The 13707-nt window shown below is 37.7% G+C and overlaps 2 protein-coding genes across 4 annotated transcripts; one reads left to right on the top strand and one right to left on the bottom strand.

Annotated features, from left to right (window-relative positions):
- The first annotated feature begins 418 nt into the window (after window positions 1-418).
- On the top strand, window positions 419-2483 carry LOC140961981 (protein IQ-DOMAIN 19-like). Its single transcript, XM_073420795.1, has 4 exons — window positions 419-947; window positions 1141-1377; window positions 1499-2167; window positions 2285-2483. Exons 1-4 carry the CDS (start codon window positions 480-482, stop codon window positions 2303-2305), a joined length of 1395 nt encoding a protein of 464 aa, XP_073276896.1. The 5' UTR covers window positions 419-479; the 3' UTR covers window positions 2306-2483.
- Window positions 2484-2871: 388 nt separating this feature from the next.
- On the bottom strand, window positions 2872-10632 carry LOC140962047 (protein NETWORKED 1A-like). 3 transcript variants are annotated; one of them, XM_073420891.1, is made up of 5 exons: window positions 10136-10632; window positions 9249-9318; window positions 8884-9090; window positions 4346-8466; window positions 2872-4215 (listed from the first exon to the last, which is right to left on the bottom strand). In XM_073420891.1, exons 3-5 carry the CDS (start codon window positions 8984-8986, stop codon window positions 3049-3051), a joined length of 5391 nt encoding a protein of 1796 aa, XP_073276992.1. In that variant the 5' UTR covers window positions 8987-9090; window positions 9249-9318; window positions 10136-10632; the 3' UTR covers window positions 2872-3048. The 3 variants fall into 3 exon arrangements, with proteins under 3 accessions (XP_073276992.1, XP_073276991.1, XP_073276994.1); XM_073420890.1 differs by having other exon boundaries at window positions 10157-10632; XM_073420893.1 differs by having other exon boundaries at window positions 8884-9033; window positions 10157-10632.
- Between the last annotated feature and the right edge of the window lie 3075 nt (window positions 10633-13707).

The raw sequence follows: 13707 nt of genomic DNA, 5'->3' as shown, positions 1-13707 counted from the left end.
CCTAAGACACCGCACAAGTGAACATCACTTGTGCGTAATTTTTTGTGTTTTATTTTATTTACGTAAAGTTTCCCGTGTTTAAATATTCTGTTGCACGTTGTGTTAGGTGTTACAACACTGCACACAACACTTAATTTTGAAATATATAATCACTTTATTACAAAATATTTTTATGTTATATAATTAACCCTTCATTAATAAACACGTTTAATATATAATATTTAAAGAACATGTGTGCCTGTTCCACAAATTAGTAGAACGCAAGGCATATTATTTCAGGCTCACACAACAAAGAAACAGTGATAAGTACAAATGAGTTGTAACATTACAATACTAAATAGTGTAATGATAAAGAAGTAGTGTGTGTGTGTGTGTGTGTGTGTGTGTGTATATATTGTTGTAGAGGTGATGAGGAAGTTGCACAGATATTACACTTTCTTTTGTTTTCTCTGAAGGAAAGATTCAAAGAGAAAAAAGATATGGGAAGAACTGGCAAATGGCTAAGAAATTTCTTGACCGGAAAGAAAGATAGGAAGGACAAGGACAGCAAAAATGGCAGCGATCACCTGAATTTTACGGTTTTCAACGTCAATGAGCAGCATCCTTCCACTCCGTTAACAATCCCGCAGCCCACGACGCCGAGGGAGAAGCGGCGGTGGAGCTTCCGCCTCTCCTCTGCCACCGCGCCGGGGAGGCATGACTCGAATTCTCTGGATAACATTGCGTTCACTCCGCCTCATGTGATGGATCATCACTTGGAGGATGATGCAAAGAAGCATGTGCTGGCGGTGGCGGTGGCTACTGCGGCTGCTGCCGACGCGGCGGTTGCTGCAGCTAAGGCGGCAGCCGCCATGATTCAGCTGACCGCTGCCTCCTCCGAGCGGGCTAGCTTTGCAGTTGAAGAGGCTGCTGCCGTGAAGATTCAGTCCGTTTTTCGCTCATATTTGGTATGGATTTAGCTCCACTTGGCTTTCAACTTCTTTTTCAGCCTACGTGGACGAGAAAATTTGATCATAGCTGCTTTGATTAGTTGAAAAGCTATCAGATTTAAATAACAAATCTAAATAAAATTATGCAAAAAATCGATTCTTTTTAGTCCTTTATCTGTATTAACATCGGTTTCGTCTTTCTTTTTTCAAGGCAAGAAAAGCTCTAAATGCATTGAAAGGACTAGTGAAGTTGCAGGCATTGGTTAGAGGGCATTTGGTTAGGAAACAGGCGAATACAACGCTACGGTGCATGCAGGCACTAGTCAATGCTCAAGCTCGAGCTCGAGTCAGAAGAATGCTTTTTACCGAAGAATCGAAGAACCTGAACCAGAAGCAATTTAATCACAGAAAATCATCACAAGAGTACAAGTTCACCAATTCATCTCAAGTATGTATTCATGATCACTAGTGTTAGTGTAGAGACAAAAACTTTTATGATTTACTGCTTTTCTAAATTTTTCTAGTTTTGCTTTTATCTTATATACAAAACAACCCTTACATTCATGTAGGATATTGATAGAGTGCTAGAAGAGAACATCAAGATTGTGGAAATGGATCTCGGCAACTACAAGACAGTTGCAAAACCAAGAAACTGCTATTCGAGCCACGCACAAACCGAGAAAACCGAACACCGAATCTCCACTCACCGTGTATCGGTTAAACATGATCATCAACAGATTTCTCCGTCGCCATCAGCTATAACTGATATAACCCCACGGACGTGCAGCAACCACTTCGAAGAATGCTCTTACGGCACGGCACAAAGCAGCCCTCAATGCTGCTACTCAGCCATGTCTAAACCTGAACTCCCCACAATCCCGTTTTCCTATGCCAGATCAGAATATGCAGAATCCCTTTACAATGATGAGTATCCCTTTTACCCCAACTACATGGCCTACACCAAATCTTCGAAGGCAAAAGTGCGGTCACATAGCGCCCCGAAGCAACGGCTCGTTGAGTTATTGGAGAAGCCTCTAACAAGGCGGAAACCTTCATTGGAAGGGAGAAACGTCCCAAGGGCGGTTAAGATGCAACGATCATCGTCTAATGTGGGTTCAAATGCTCAGAATTTTCAGTATCCATGGTCTGTCAAGCTTGATAGATCAACAGTTTCACTCAAGGATAGTGAGTGCGGTTCTACTAACACGAACTACTGCAGATCCCTCATGAGATTCGATGTAAGTAACAGTATCCATATATCCATGTTTAATTCCTCGTTCAAATTCAAGATCTTGATAGAAACGAACTGTTCAGAATTGTTTTATGTTTACGTTTATTGTTATATATGGCTGCAGGTTCAAGGAGCAAGGTTCTAGTTTTTGGGGTTAGAAATGTGAACCAAAAACTATCTGAGTTGCCGAAAGTTCAAGATAGAAAACTTGTATAATGCTACTTGTGGTGAAAACTTTTTTTACACTCTTGGTTTGCTTTTGTATCGAGGGAGCATTGTTTTGGAGCTCTTTGTATGTAATTTTATTTTGATTTCTTGGTTCATTCCATTGTTTATGACTCATTTTGCGACTTCATTGTGTTTCAACGTACACATTTTTTGAAGTTAACAAATGAATTTGAAGTTAATATCTGTATATTATGAGGCAATTATTTTTCATTGAAAGCTAAACCACTAGTAGATTCAGTCGTAACCAGTGGATTATCCACGATGAGACTGCAAAGTGTTGACAGTAATATAATATTTTAGTTGCAAGGGAAATTGATCAATTTTGGCTAAAGAACCCAATCATACAATTGGATACATGTATACACCCAGCTTGATTTCAATCTACATCTCATAATCGGTAACTTTCACATTGTAAACCCGAAAATCCACGAATGAGAGGAGTATGCATTCATGTGTTTCTGCAAGTAAATAGCAAAGGAAACATAAATTTTAAAGTTTTAAAAGACAGATCAAAGCATCTTATTACAATTAAATCGATCTAATCCTTAAAGTTCCTCAACACTAAGGAAATAAGTCTTGTCCAACTAAACATAAAAGATGATCCTATCAACATAATACAAGTAAGAAACTGCAAGTCAAGCCAAATAGCCAAGTTTAAATTTAAGGGCTCCTTTGAATTCTACCAGTTGACGGCCTTAGACATCCACAGAACGGATTCTTCTTACGCTTCCCGCTGTTTTTCTTCCCGTTGTATATGAAATCCCTCAGAACAATCGTTTTGTTATGGAAGAACTTGTTTCTCCCTTTGTTTTTCTTCTCTTCATCCCATTTCAACAAGATGTACTGAATTTTCTGAAGCTCGAGTTGCAACCTGCCAATACTTTCTGACTCCTTCCGTGCCTGTTCTGTCACTTTCTTTCTCCGCATTCTGGCAGCCTCTTTCAGCTGTGGTGACGTTCGTCCGCTGGGAGATCGTGTCTCTTGTATATTCTTGACGAGTTTTCCGTTCAAATCTGCCAGATGTACCACGGTTTCTTCAGCTTCCATTAGTTGATCGTGCACAGTTTCAAAATCAACGGTCTTTACATTTCTATTCATTTGGCTCGTCTCCAATTTCATCATCAAGCTTTGAACTGTCGTGTGGAGACACTCCAGCTTCTGGGCATCAGAGGAAAGTCTCTCTAAAATCCTCCTGCTGTTTGCTTCTCTACTAAGCTCGCTCATTTTCGTTGAGACCTCCAACATATCCACACCCAGCTCTTTCTCCATGTCTGAATCGGTGGATGGAGGCTGGGATTTTTTATTTACATCCTCAAGTTGATCGTAAACAATATCCTTTTCTGTCATTTTGAACGACGATCTTAATGATTCACCAAGTGTTTGGCTTTTGTTTCGATCCTCACCCGTCTCCCACAGCTCGAGCATTTGATCTGAAGCTCCAACATTACCTCTCTTGACTTGATCCAGAGGAATATCTTTCATTAGCATCCCATTACGAACGTCAGAGGTTTTGGTTCGTATTTTCTGCAACTTGGGAGTATCACTAAGCTCATTTCCTGCATGCCCTTTCTTTCTCGTATGCTCATGTCTGTCTCGGCCCAAGCTATGACGTGGTTTTGACTCCTCAATCTCGACGAGATTGGTATTGGAATTAGATCTCCTCCTGGAGGAGATGGATTTGTTTGTTTGTTCCATTAACTTTCCAACTGCTTTAATTCTCATCTGCAGGCTTTGCAGACATAATATTCCCTCAGGAACTGGGGAATACTGAGCTTCAGGAAATTCTCCAGATATACTTATACCAGAATAAGCAGTAGTTTCCAAACGCTGCAAAGATGAACAATTTCGAGTGCAGACCAGTCATAACAAGCAAGTGTCCTAAGCAGAAGGAGCATGAAAGAAAAACGAAACAAGAAACAAATGTGATGAATCAGTATCTGAAAAGAGAGAGTATTACCTCTGGCTTTTGACAGTAGGCTGATCCACCTTTGGTTTGTAGAAGCGCCTTATTCTCAAGGAATGTGACATCATCTCTCAGCAAATCAACAGCTGGAGCATATGCAAAAAGCTGTGACTTTAATACGCCTATTTGACTCTCCATCAAAGAAATGTTTCCTTTCATCTCTTCAATCTCCAACGTTTTAGAAGCACATTCATTACAAAGATTTTGACATATTCCATTAAGCTCGTGGACCTTATTTTTCAGAAACATTTCATTGATAGAAGATACTTGAAGATCAACATAAAATGTTGCTGCCTCTGTCTCCCATAGCTCAGACTTGTTGCTCTTATCACGGAGAACCAAAAGTTCAGACTCAAAGTTTTTGTTCACCAAATGAAGACACTCGATTTCCTTTTTCTGAAATAAATTCTTCTCAGAAATCTGAAGTACGGTCTTCTCAAGATTTTCCTGTGTCTGTTGTGACTTTTGAACATCACTCCGCAGCTCATCTACCATTTTAGACAACGATGAGTTCAAATTTTTGGAAGTTTCAAATTTCATTTGTGTGTCCACGAGCTTTTCTTCTGTTCGGATTAAACTCTCCTTGCCTCGGAAGAGTTCCTGCTTCATCAGAGCATTATATTCATTTAATCCTTGCATCGCCATCTCCAACCTATGACCAGAATCTTTGAGAAGCAACTTTTCCACCTTCAGCAACTCGAGCTCCTCTCTCAATATTTTCTTTTCATTCTCAAGGGTATCATTGACTTCGTGTTGTCTCTTCAGATCTTCAATAAGTAACTTCACTTCTTTAATTTTCTGATTCCCAAAGCTCCTTAAAACATCACATTGATTAGCAGTTGCTAAAAATTCAACAAGTACCGCATCATTATGCTGATCCATCTTACTTTTCTCTTCCTGAAGATCAGCAGTTTTCTTCAGCAAATATTTGTTTTCTTGATTCATTTGAGAGTACAGTTCCTGTAAAATATTGTAAAGTTTATGCAAATCACCCTGTTTGGCACAAAGACTCCCCAATTCAGCCTCGAGTAGGGCTACATGTTGGTTACCCTCATTCATGTTTAGTTTCAATAGCTTGTTAGCATCTTGGAGTTCATCGTTTTCTTTTGCAACCACAACAAGCTTCTCAGCCATGACTTTGAACTCATGTTCCATGCTCATTTTATTCGACTCGATTTGTGTCCCCATGGATTCCAACTGCTTTAGAAGGACAACCAGGACCGAGTTCTCAACCAAAAGTTTCTGCTTATCAACCTCGTGTTTAGTGATGGAACGTTTCATATCCTCAATGTTTTCAAGAATATCGTGCACAAATATTCGTTCGTTTTCAACCTTGTTAGTGGAAGAGGGTCCAAGAACAGTTTCAATAGCCATGAACACTTGATACATACCCAATCTTAGACTTTCGATTTCTTCCAGCAGTAGTTCAGCTTCCACTTGCTGCTCAAGACTTTCACTCTCCAGCTCAGAAATAAGCTTCTCCGCCAATTTTGATGCCTCAACATGCTTTTGACACTCAAGAATCAGAGAATTATTTTTCTCTTCCATGTCTTTAACGAACTTCTGCAATATGAAAATCTCGAACTGGGCTTTCAGAGCTTTATCAAGTTCCTCTTCAAATTCCTTCTTCTTCCATTCATTTTCTTCTCGCAGGAGATGAATATGGTTTTCGAGTCTAGCCAACCTTGTCTCACTTTGGAACTCTGAGATTGTTCGTTCTTGCTTCTCGACACTCAATGAAACCTTCAGCTCTTTCATCTCTCCATTCATGGCCTCCTTCTCCTTCTCTAGATCAGCATATTTCACTTCCAACCCCATAAATCTTTTCTCCAGGCTTTTCAGTAATCTCTCGACGTTTTCCAACTTCAAAACCAGGGTGCTCCTTTCCATCAAAAGATTAGACCTTTCATTCTTCAGCAATTCACACATTTCTTCGAGACCTTTAGATTTTTCCTTCAGACCTTCAAGTTCAACTTTTGTAGTTGAGAGAGAATTCTCAAGAACATAATTTTTTTCCATTAAACCATGCATCTTCTCAGTTATGGCCTGCAACTGAGACAAGAGAGAAGCTTTCTCAGCAACAAGAGTGGCTTTTTCGCCACGGAGAACTTGACAAGATTCTTGCAATTCCGTCACCATTAAACGAGAGCCCTCCAGCTTGCCATTCAAATCCGATAGCGAGCTTTCTACAAATGCCTTTTTCTTCAAAAGTTCTTCCATGTTATCCAGCTTTCTTGAAAGAATTTCTTTTTGATTCCTGTCCACATCAGATATTTGTCTTAGCCTCAAGTTCTCATCCCTTAAGTTCTTGACTGATGTCGTGACACTTTTCGGATTCAGACCTGTTTCTTCCACTTGTTTAACTAATGCTTGGTAGTTCCTACTCAAGCCTTCGATCTCGTCTTTCAAGCGTAGAATTTCCTCCTGAAAAGAATCACTCAGCCTCATGTGATGTGAAACTTCAAGCTCGAGCCTCTCCTTCATCTCCCTTAAGCTAACAACCTCGTTTTGCATGTTCTCCATAGAAACATTTGACAACAGGTTTATTTCACTCAAACAATGATTTTCATCCCCGGCCTTCCGAATTTCCTCTTCCAAGCCAACTTTGCATGATTCTAGATCCTTTATCTTCAGCAGCCTGTTTTCTAGCTCCATTGCAAGCTTTCTCTGATCATCTTGAGATTGAGCATGCAAATGCTGTAAATTCTCAAGAAGGGCTTCGATTTGTGCATGTCGAGAGTTTTCACCTTGCAAATTCATCTGAAGTTTCTCCAAATCCTCTTGCTTCTCAGTAAGCTCTCGATCTTTTACCGCTATCTTCCTCGTTAGATTATCTGCCTCCGCTCGCAATGACTGGTTCGACATCTGCAACAGATTAGACTTTTCTTCAGCAGTTTTGAGTTTTTCAGTACCAATCAGGACTTCATTATTAAGGCGTTTAACATCTTCATTGGCGCTAGATATATCTTTCTCGAGTTTGGCTATTATCTCCAAGCAGCACTTGTATCGAAGAGTTGATTCTTCCTTCTCCTTGTGTAGATCAGCCAAAGCCTTCTTTAGCTCGGAGACTTCATTTTCAGCTCTTTCCGCTTGTATCTTGAGCAGTCTTGCTTCATCTTCTGTTGTGAAAATTACGTTCTCTAGATCTGATATTTTTTGAAGACACTGTTTGTACCGATCACAAACTCCTTCCATTTCAAGCTCCAACTTCGAGATTTCATTTTTCAGAGTTTGAGTTTCATTTTCTGCTTGAATTGCTCGTTGGTCAAATCCCTTCACATCTTCTTGGAATCGAGAATACTTTGACTCCAGGTTAGACATATTTTCCAAATACATCTTCTGTTTGATCAAACTGGCTTTTTTTTCCACCTCTAACTGTATAAGCGCTTCCTTCAATGTCTGGACTTCAAGTTCGGCTTTGGTGGCTTTCTCGTCAAACCTCGTTGAATCCTTTTGTGCATTTTCAAGCTCTCCCTCCAAATTCGAAAGCGTTCCGAGACACCGTTGATACTGGAGGAGGACATCTTCTTTTTCGGCTTGAACATCAGCAAGAGCTTTCTTCAAGTACCGAACTTCGCTCTCGGCTTTTCCAGCTCTTTCAGTCTCATGAAAGACTTTATCTTTAAGATCCAAATTTTCATTTGATAATTCAGCAACTACATCAGATTTTGAACTCTGGGCCACTGCTTCATTATGACCGAGCATTTGATATATCTGTTTTAAACCCTTTTTTCTCCCTTCCACCTCTGAGCCTTCCATATGAAGTCCCAATACATCCTCGAGTGAGTCACCGATTTCAGGAAATGAATTCGGGAGACGTTGTGTTTCAGGTGTTTGAGGATCTCTTTCATGTGCAGAAGATTTCATAGGTGAATCGTCAAAAAGTTCGAGCAGTACTTGATCAGGAAATGCCTTCGCAATTGTTCGATGAGCATGGCGAAGTTCCCCCGTTGCGTGATTATATCTTTCAGCTAACGCACGGTAGGCTCGGTAAAACTCCTCCACTAATTTCATCAATTCCGGCCGTTTTTTGTAGTACATTTCAGCCCTTCTCGCAAATGAATCCGCATCTTCTTCAATGAGTTTGATCATGGATTTGACTTTGGCATCCATGTCTGTTCAATCACAGCATTTTTAGATTAGTAACCGACATAACCCGAAGCTAAGGAATGAAAATGTTCAGAATCAAATAAAAGAAACAAACATCAAAAGCAATGACAAGATATCAAAATATATATAGGCAGCTGCTTTCTTGAACTAGTCACTAAATCAAGGGATTTTATAAATAAAATTTATTCCAATGAGCAAAAGGAAAGCTCAGAAACCAAAAGAGCTTGAATCTTCAATTTTTGCTAATGGGAAGCAAAATGTGAATGTGCTCTCGTCTATAACGTTAACCCTACAAAATGAAATTTCGCATTGCTCTGGCAATCCAGATTTCTGAATAGAAAAATCTTTCAACGTCGCAAAAGATCAAGAAAGTGTCTTGTAGAAAATTCAATGGAGAAAATATAATGTAGAGAATTACACACCTTTCAGATTTTCTTGAAGCCATCTCGAGTTCTTCGGGCTTATATGGCTGTCCCACCACCAAGAATATAAGCGCCTGGATTCGGACTGTGATAAAGTTGCCATGACTCTAGCAAAATATAAAAATTGTACTTCTTTTGACCTCGAAAATCCTGAGATTTCGGGCCAGTATCAAAAGCACTCCCCGTACTGTAAAAACTAACTTGCACCTGGAAGAAAAGAACACAATGCAACCAAATGCATCCAATTTTCATTTCATACTTTCTAGTGATCTATGTTTGTTCAAACAAACAAATACATAAAGAAAATCACATCATCACACTTTCTATGACGAACACTGATAGAAAATCAAGGGATTCGGAATAACCTGATCAGTAGGAGTTAGCAGAAAATGGACTTTCAACTTAATGGCGTCGAAGCTAAGATACGGGAGAAACCTGAACCCAAAAGTAATCCATTGTATGGGAACAACAGTAATAAGATTTCTCATTCCAGTAGGAAAATTTTAAGAAAATAAAACAAAGAAAAAGAGCTAGTTACTAGATCCAAGATGTATTTACATTGTCGAAACTACTTGGAGATAATAAAATTATCCAAAAGTAGAGATTCAGATTATAAATAATAACAGGTACAAAGAGATAATATGTTAACAAAATCAAACCTTAGCTGCATTTACCACACAAAATTAATCAACAAAGCACATATGAGACCACCAACCAGTGCACAAAAAACTTGAAATGATTACAGATTTTTCTGGAAAAAAAATGGAAGATGACTAGATGAGGTGATGAAATAATCACATTATATATCAGGTCCACGTCCTTTCACTAACTCTTGGTAATTTATTCTTAGATAAAGAGAGATTTTACATTGGTCATAAAAGAACATACTTGTATGCGATCTAGCAAAATGCAAATAAATTCAAATAAACTATTCTCTGGTGGATAGAAATTGCAGAGATCAGGGAAAAATACACAAATATAAAGTAAAACATAGTTCTTTCTAGCTTCTCATGCCACTGAGCTTCACCTAAACTGCAAAAATGAATCATCACAGTCCATTCAAATTAACAACGTGTTCAACACAAAAGTTGCACGAGCCCACATTTTAAAAAACATCAAAGACCTGTATCAGATCAGCGAATCATGATAAATTTCTTGCAAATGGGAAATGGGCTTTCCAGAAAATATCGAAAAGATTGAGTTTTGGCAAGGAAAAATCATATATTCTGAGCAGACAAAGACTAAAACTTACAAATCACAAAAACCCACTTACAAAATCTTGGTTGCTGCTGTTATGAAAAAGCACTTCAGACAATTAAATCACACAGTTCACCCCCATTTTTTCACACAGTCCCGACATCAAACGCCCTTCTCGACTTCAATCTTTGAAGGGCAATTTGCACTTCGTTCAGGCTTTGCTTTTGTTTGGTACTGAGTCAGTATTCAAAGTATGCCGAGTGACAAAAGCACCACATGTGTATGTATAATGTACGTATATAACTTTACATACACACACACTTTTGCCTTTGCTTTGAATGGAGGCATGTGTCCGGAGTAGACGAAATGATTTTATGTAAATGTGAATTAGGAATTTAAAAAGAAGAGAAAATATATATACACACAAATATATATATATATAGATAAATTTCATTGAATAAGGATTATGCAAACGGACATATGTCTCAGTGTAATTTGAGGGCCTTTGTCTCCACTTTCTTGGGTTTAGAAAATGCTGTGCACTCATGACTAAAGCATGACTGTGTACAGTGGCAAAGGCTGCAGTCTCCAAGCTTTTTGATTAACAACTTTAAAGGATTTCCCTATTTGGCAAAGGCTGCAGTCTCCAAGCTTTTTGATTAACAACTTTAAAGGATTTCCCTAATAGGGAAATCCTGTTATTTTCACAGGTAAATTTTTTTTTTTTGGGGGAAATATTTTCGATGGCTGTTTTAATATTACAATTACATGGTAATACGGATTTAAGCCAATGGAATCGAGAAGAATATGAAAAAAAAAATAAATAAAACTTGAATTTGCTAGAATTATACACCTCGAGTTCAATTTAAAACTCGAAAATTTTAATATTTTTTAATTGAATTTGTTTCAAGTTCGAGTTTGGCTGTTCCATATTGGTACATATTTGTGAGCAACTCAAAAATAAAGACTTGAAATATATTTATTTAATAGATAGATATATTATATTTATAAAATATTGATATTGAAGCTCGCGAATGACTTTTGAATTATTGAACAAAATCATTTGGGTTAGAGCTCGCCTCAAAACAAGTTCGAACATCTCCGAATTCAACTCGAATTTTATAATTTCAAATACGAATCAATTATTTTGAAGTTTGTTTGATTCGTTTAAACCATAGTAATATGGTGATTTGATTGAATTTTAAATTAGATTAAATTTATTTATATTAAATAATACATTTTAATGTAGATATTCAAATTAAGTAATAATTAAGATATGATTAAAGAATTTTTAGTTAAATATTATTAAGAAATTGATTAATTGAGGATCTCATTTTGGTGTCCACCGAATTTGAAATAGATCACTCAATCTACTTCAGATTACTTTATCCCTAGAAATCTTTTTAGACAAATGAGATTATGACACATGGCAAATAAGATTGATATCGGGTCTTCTGAACTAGTCCTGATACAGCCTGCAAATAGAAGCTGATTTCTTTTGTTTCCTACATTGTTTTCCCTCAGCTTCTCTCTAGAGTTATAGCCATATACTTTAGGTTTTTAGCCAATTTCTGGTGTAGTTCGTGTCGGGAAGCTTCAGAGCTAATGTTAAATCGAGGAGGGGTCGATGAACTGAGACACGTAGATCGAGACGTCATCATCGGACTGATTATGGACGTGGGTATAATCTTAAAGCCTTAAATAGTGATTTAAAGATCATTATGAAGAACTTTCAAGCGTGTTTAGTAATTCTAGATATGGCATGATAATGATTTCAGTATGTTGGTATTATATAGGTTCAGACGAGTAGATTTTCTATCAGATTGTTTTAGTGAAGTACGTGATATACCGACTTAGGAATCCAAGCGTAGTATATACACATATATGTTGCATATTTATATGTTGCATGATACTTGTTTTACTTCTTTGACATATTATACATGACATATTACAATGGGCACGATATCTTTTGAGATATACCTCATTTGTTTGGGCCTTTCAGCCATGTTCAATATTGTGGACGGTTAGACATCAAGAGCAATAGTGTTTGATGGGACCTGCGGGCTTTGATGACCCTAGACATTGTAGGTCCACGTCTTGATGATGAGTGTGAGATCCAAAACATGCTTATGGCAGATCATAGACTACAAACTCAAGAGCCTCTAAACTGAGCATGATATTCTTGACTTGATCATTGATATCCGTACATATTGCATTTTGCATACATCATATCGATTTGTATACTCGTATATTCTCGTATTGGGCGATTTTCGCTCACGTCCTTGTTTTTAACTTGGACACACTATTTGACGGGGTAGGTCTTAGGTTGGATGGTTCGGACGGTCAGGACAGTGGTTAGAGTAGTTGAGTTTTCGGTGATGATCTAGTGGATGATTTATTTGGTTTATCGTATTCTCGTGCAACATTATGATTTCAATATGGTTTTATTAACGTTTAATATTGAGATATTTGTTCTGTTTTCGTTTGGATTATAAGATGATTAAGTTATTTGTTTCCGATGTTTAATTGTAGCTATCAAGTTTAATTATGGATGCTTATTAGTCTGTTTAGTAGTGATTCAATAAGGTCTCTACATCAGATCTTAAGCTGATGTAAAACTGGGATGAAGTTTCTGGTTCTATACTGAATGAAGAATTAGTTAAAGCTTGTATATAATCTATTATTTCGAGCATATATCTATCACAAAACTTGAAAATGAGTTATTCTTAATTCTTTGGAAATATAAGAAAAACGGTTACAACATTTATGTTTATCACTTTGCCCATAAATCTAAGAATCAAGAGTTATAATCAAGAGAATAAACCAGCCAGACTTGCACCAGTCAAACATGCACCAGCTTGTTTATAGTATGATATTTAGAGTATGTATCTCTTATACGAACTCAAAATTGAGTGATTCTTGATTATGTGAAAAGCTAATAGAAAGAGCTACAACTTTCATGTTCATCACTTTATCCAGAAATCGATTAATCAAATGTTATAATCAAAAGAAGAGACCAACTTGACTTGGTGTAGCACTGTAGCTAGACTTGGTCCAGCAAGACGACTAGTCGTACCGACTAGACATCTCGAGACCGGCTGGATGGAGACCAGCTGGACATATCCAGCCGAACCAGCTAGGCACTCCAATCGCACCAGCTAGAAACCAGCCCAATATTTAAAAGTGGTCAACAACTCAAATATTATTATTTTAATGTCAGAAAGTCAGAAATCGTACATAACATTTCCAAACAATCATATTCTTGTTTCTGACGTTCATATCATTCTTTGAGGTTATAAATACAACACTTTGAAGATCAAAATAACAATCCTTTTATGAGAATTAAAATCAAGGGTAGATTATACAAGAAAAAAAAGCTAGAATGAAAGCAAGCTCAAGAAAGATAAGCTTTCAAAGGAGTAGGTCTCATGTGAGACCGTCTCACGGATCTTAATCTGTGAGACCGTCTCACGGATTTTAATCTGTGAGACGGGTCAATCCTACCCATATTCACAATAAAAAGTAATACTCTTAGCATATAAAGTAATACTTTTTCATGGATGACCCAAATAAGTGATCCGTCTCACAAATACGACCTGTGAGACCGTCTCACACAAGTTTTTTTCC

Source organism: Primulina huaijiensis, chromosome 16, assembly GCF_012295235.1.
Source record: "Primulina huaijiensis isolate GDHJ02 chromosome 16, ASM1229523v2, whole genome shotgun sequence".
Lineage (NCBI taxonomy): Eukaryota > Viridiplantae > Streptophyta > Magnoliopsida > Lamiales > Gesneriaceae > Primulina > Primulina huaijiensis.
This window is presented reverse-complemented; position numbering and strand designations above follow the sequence as displayed.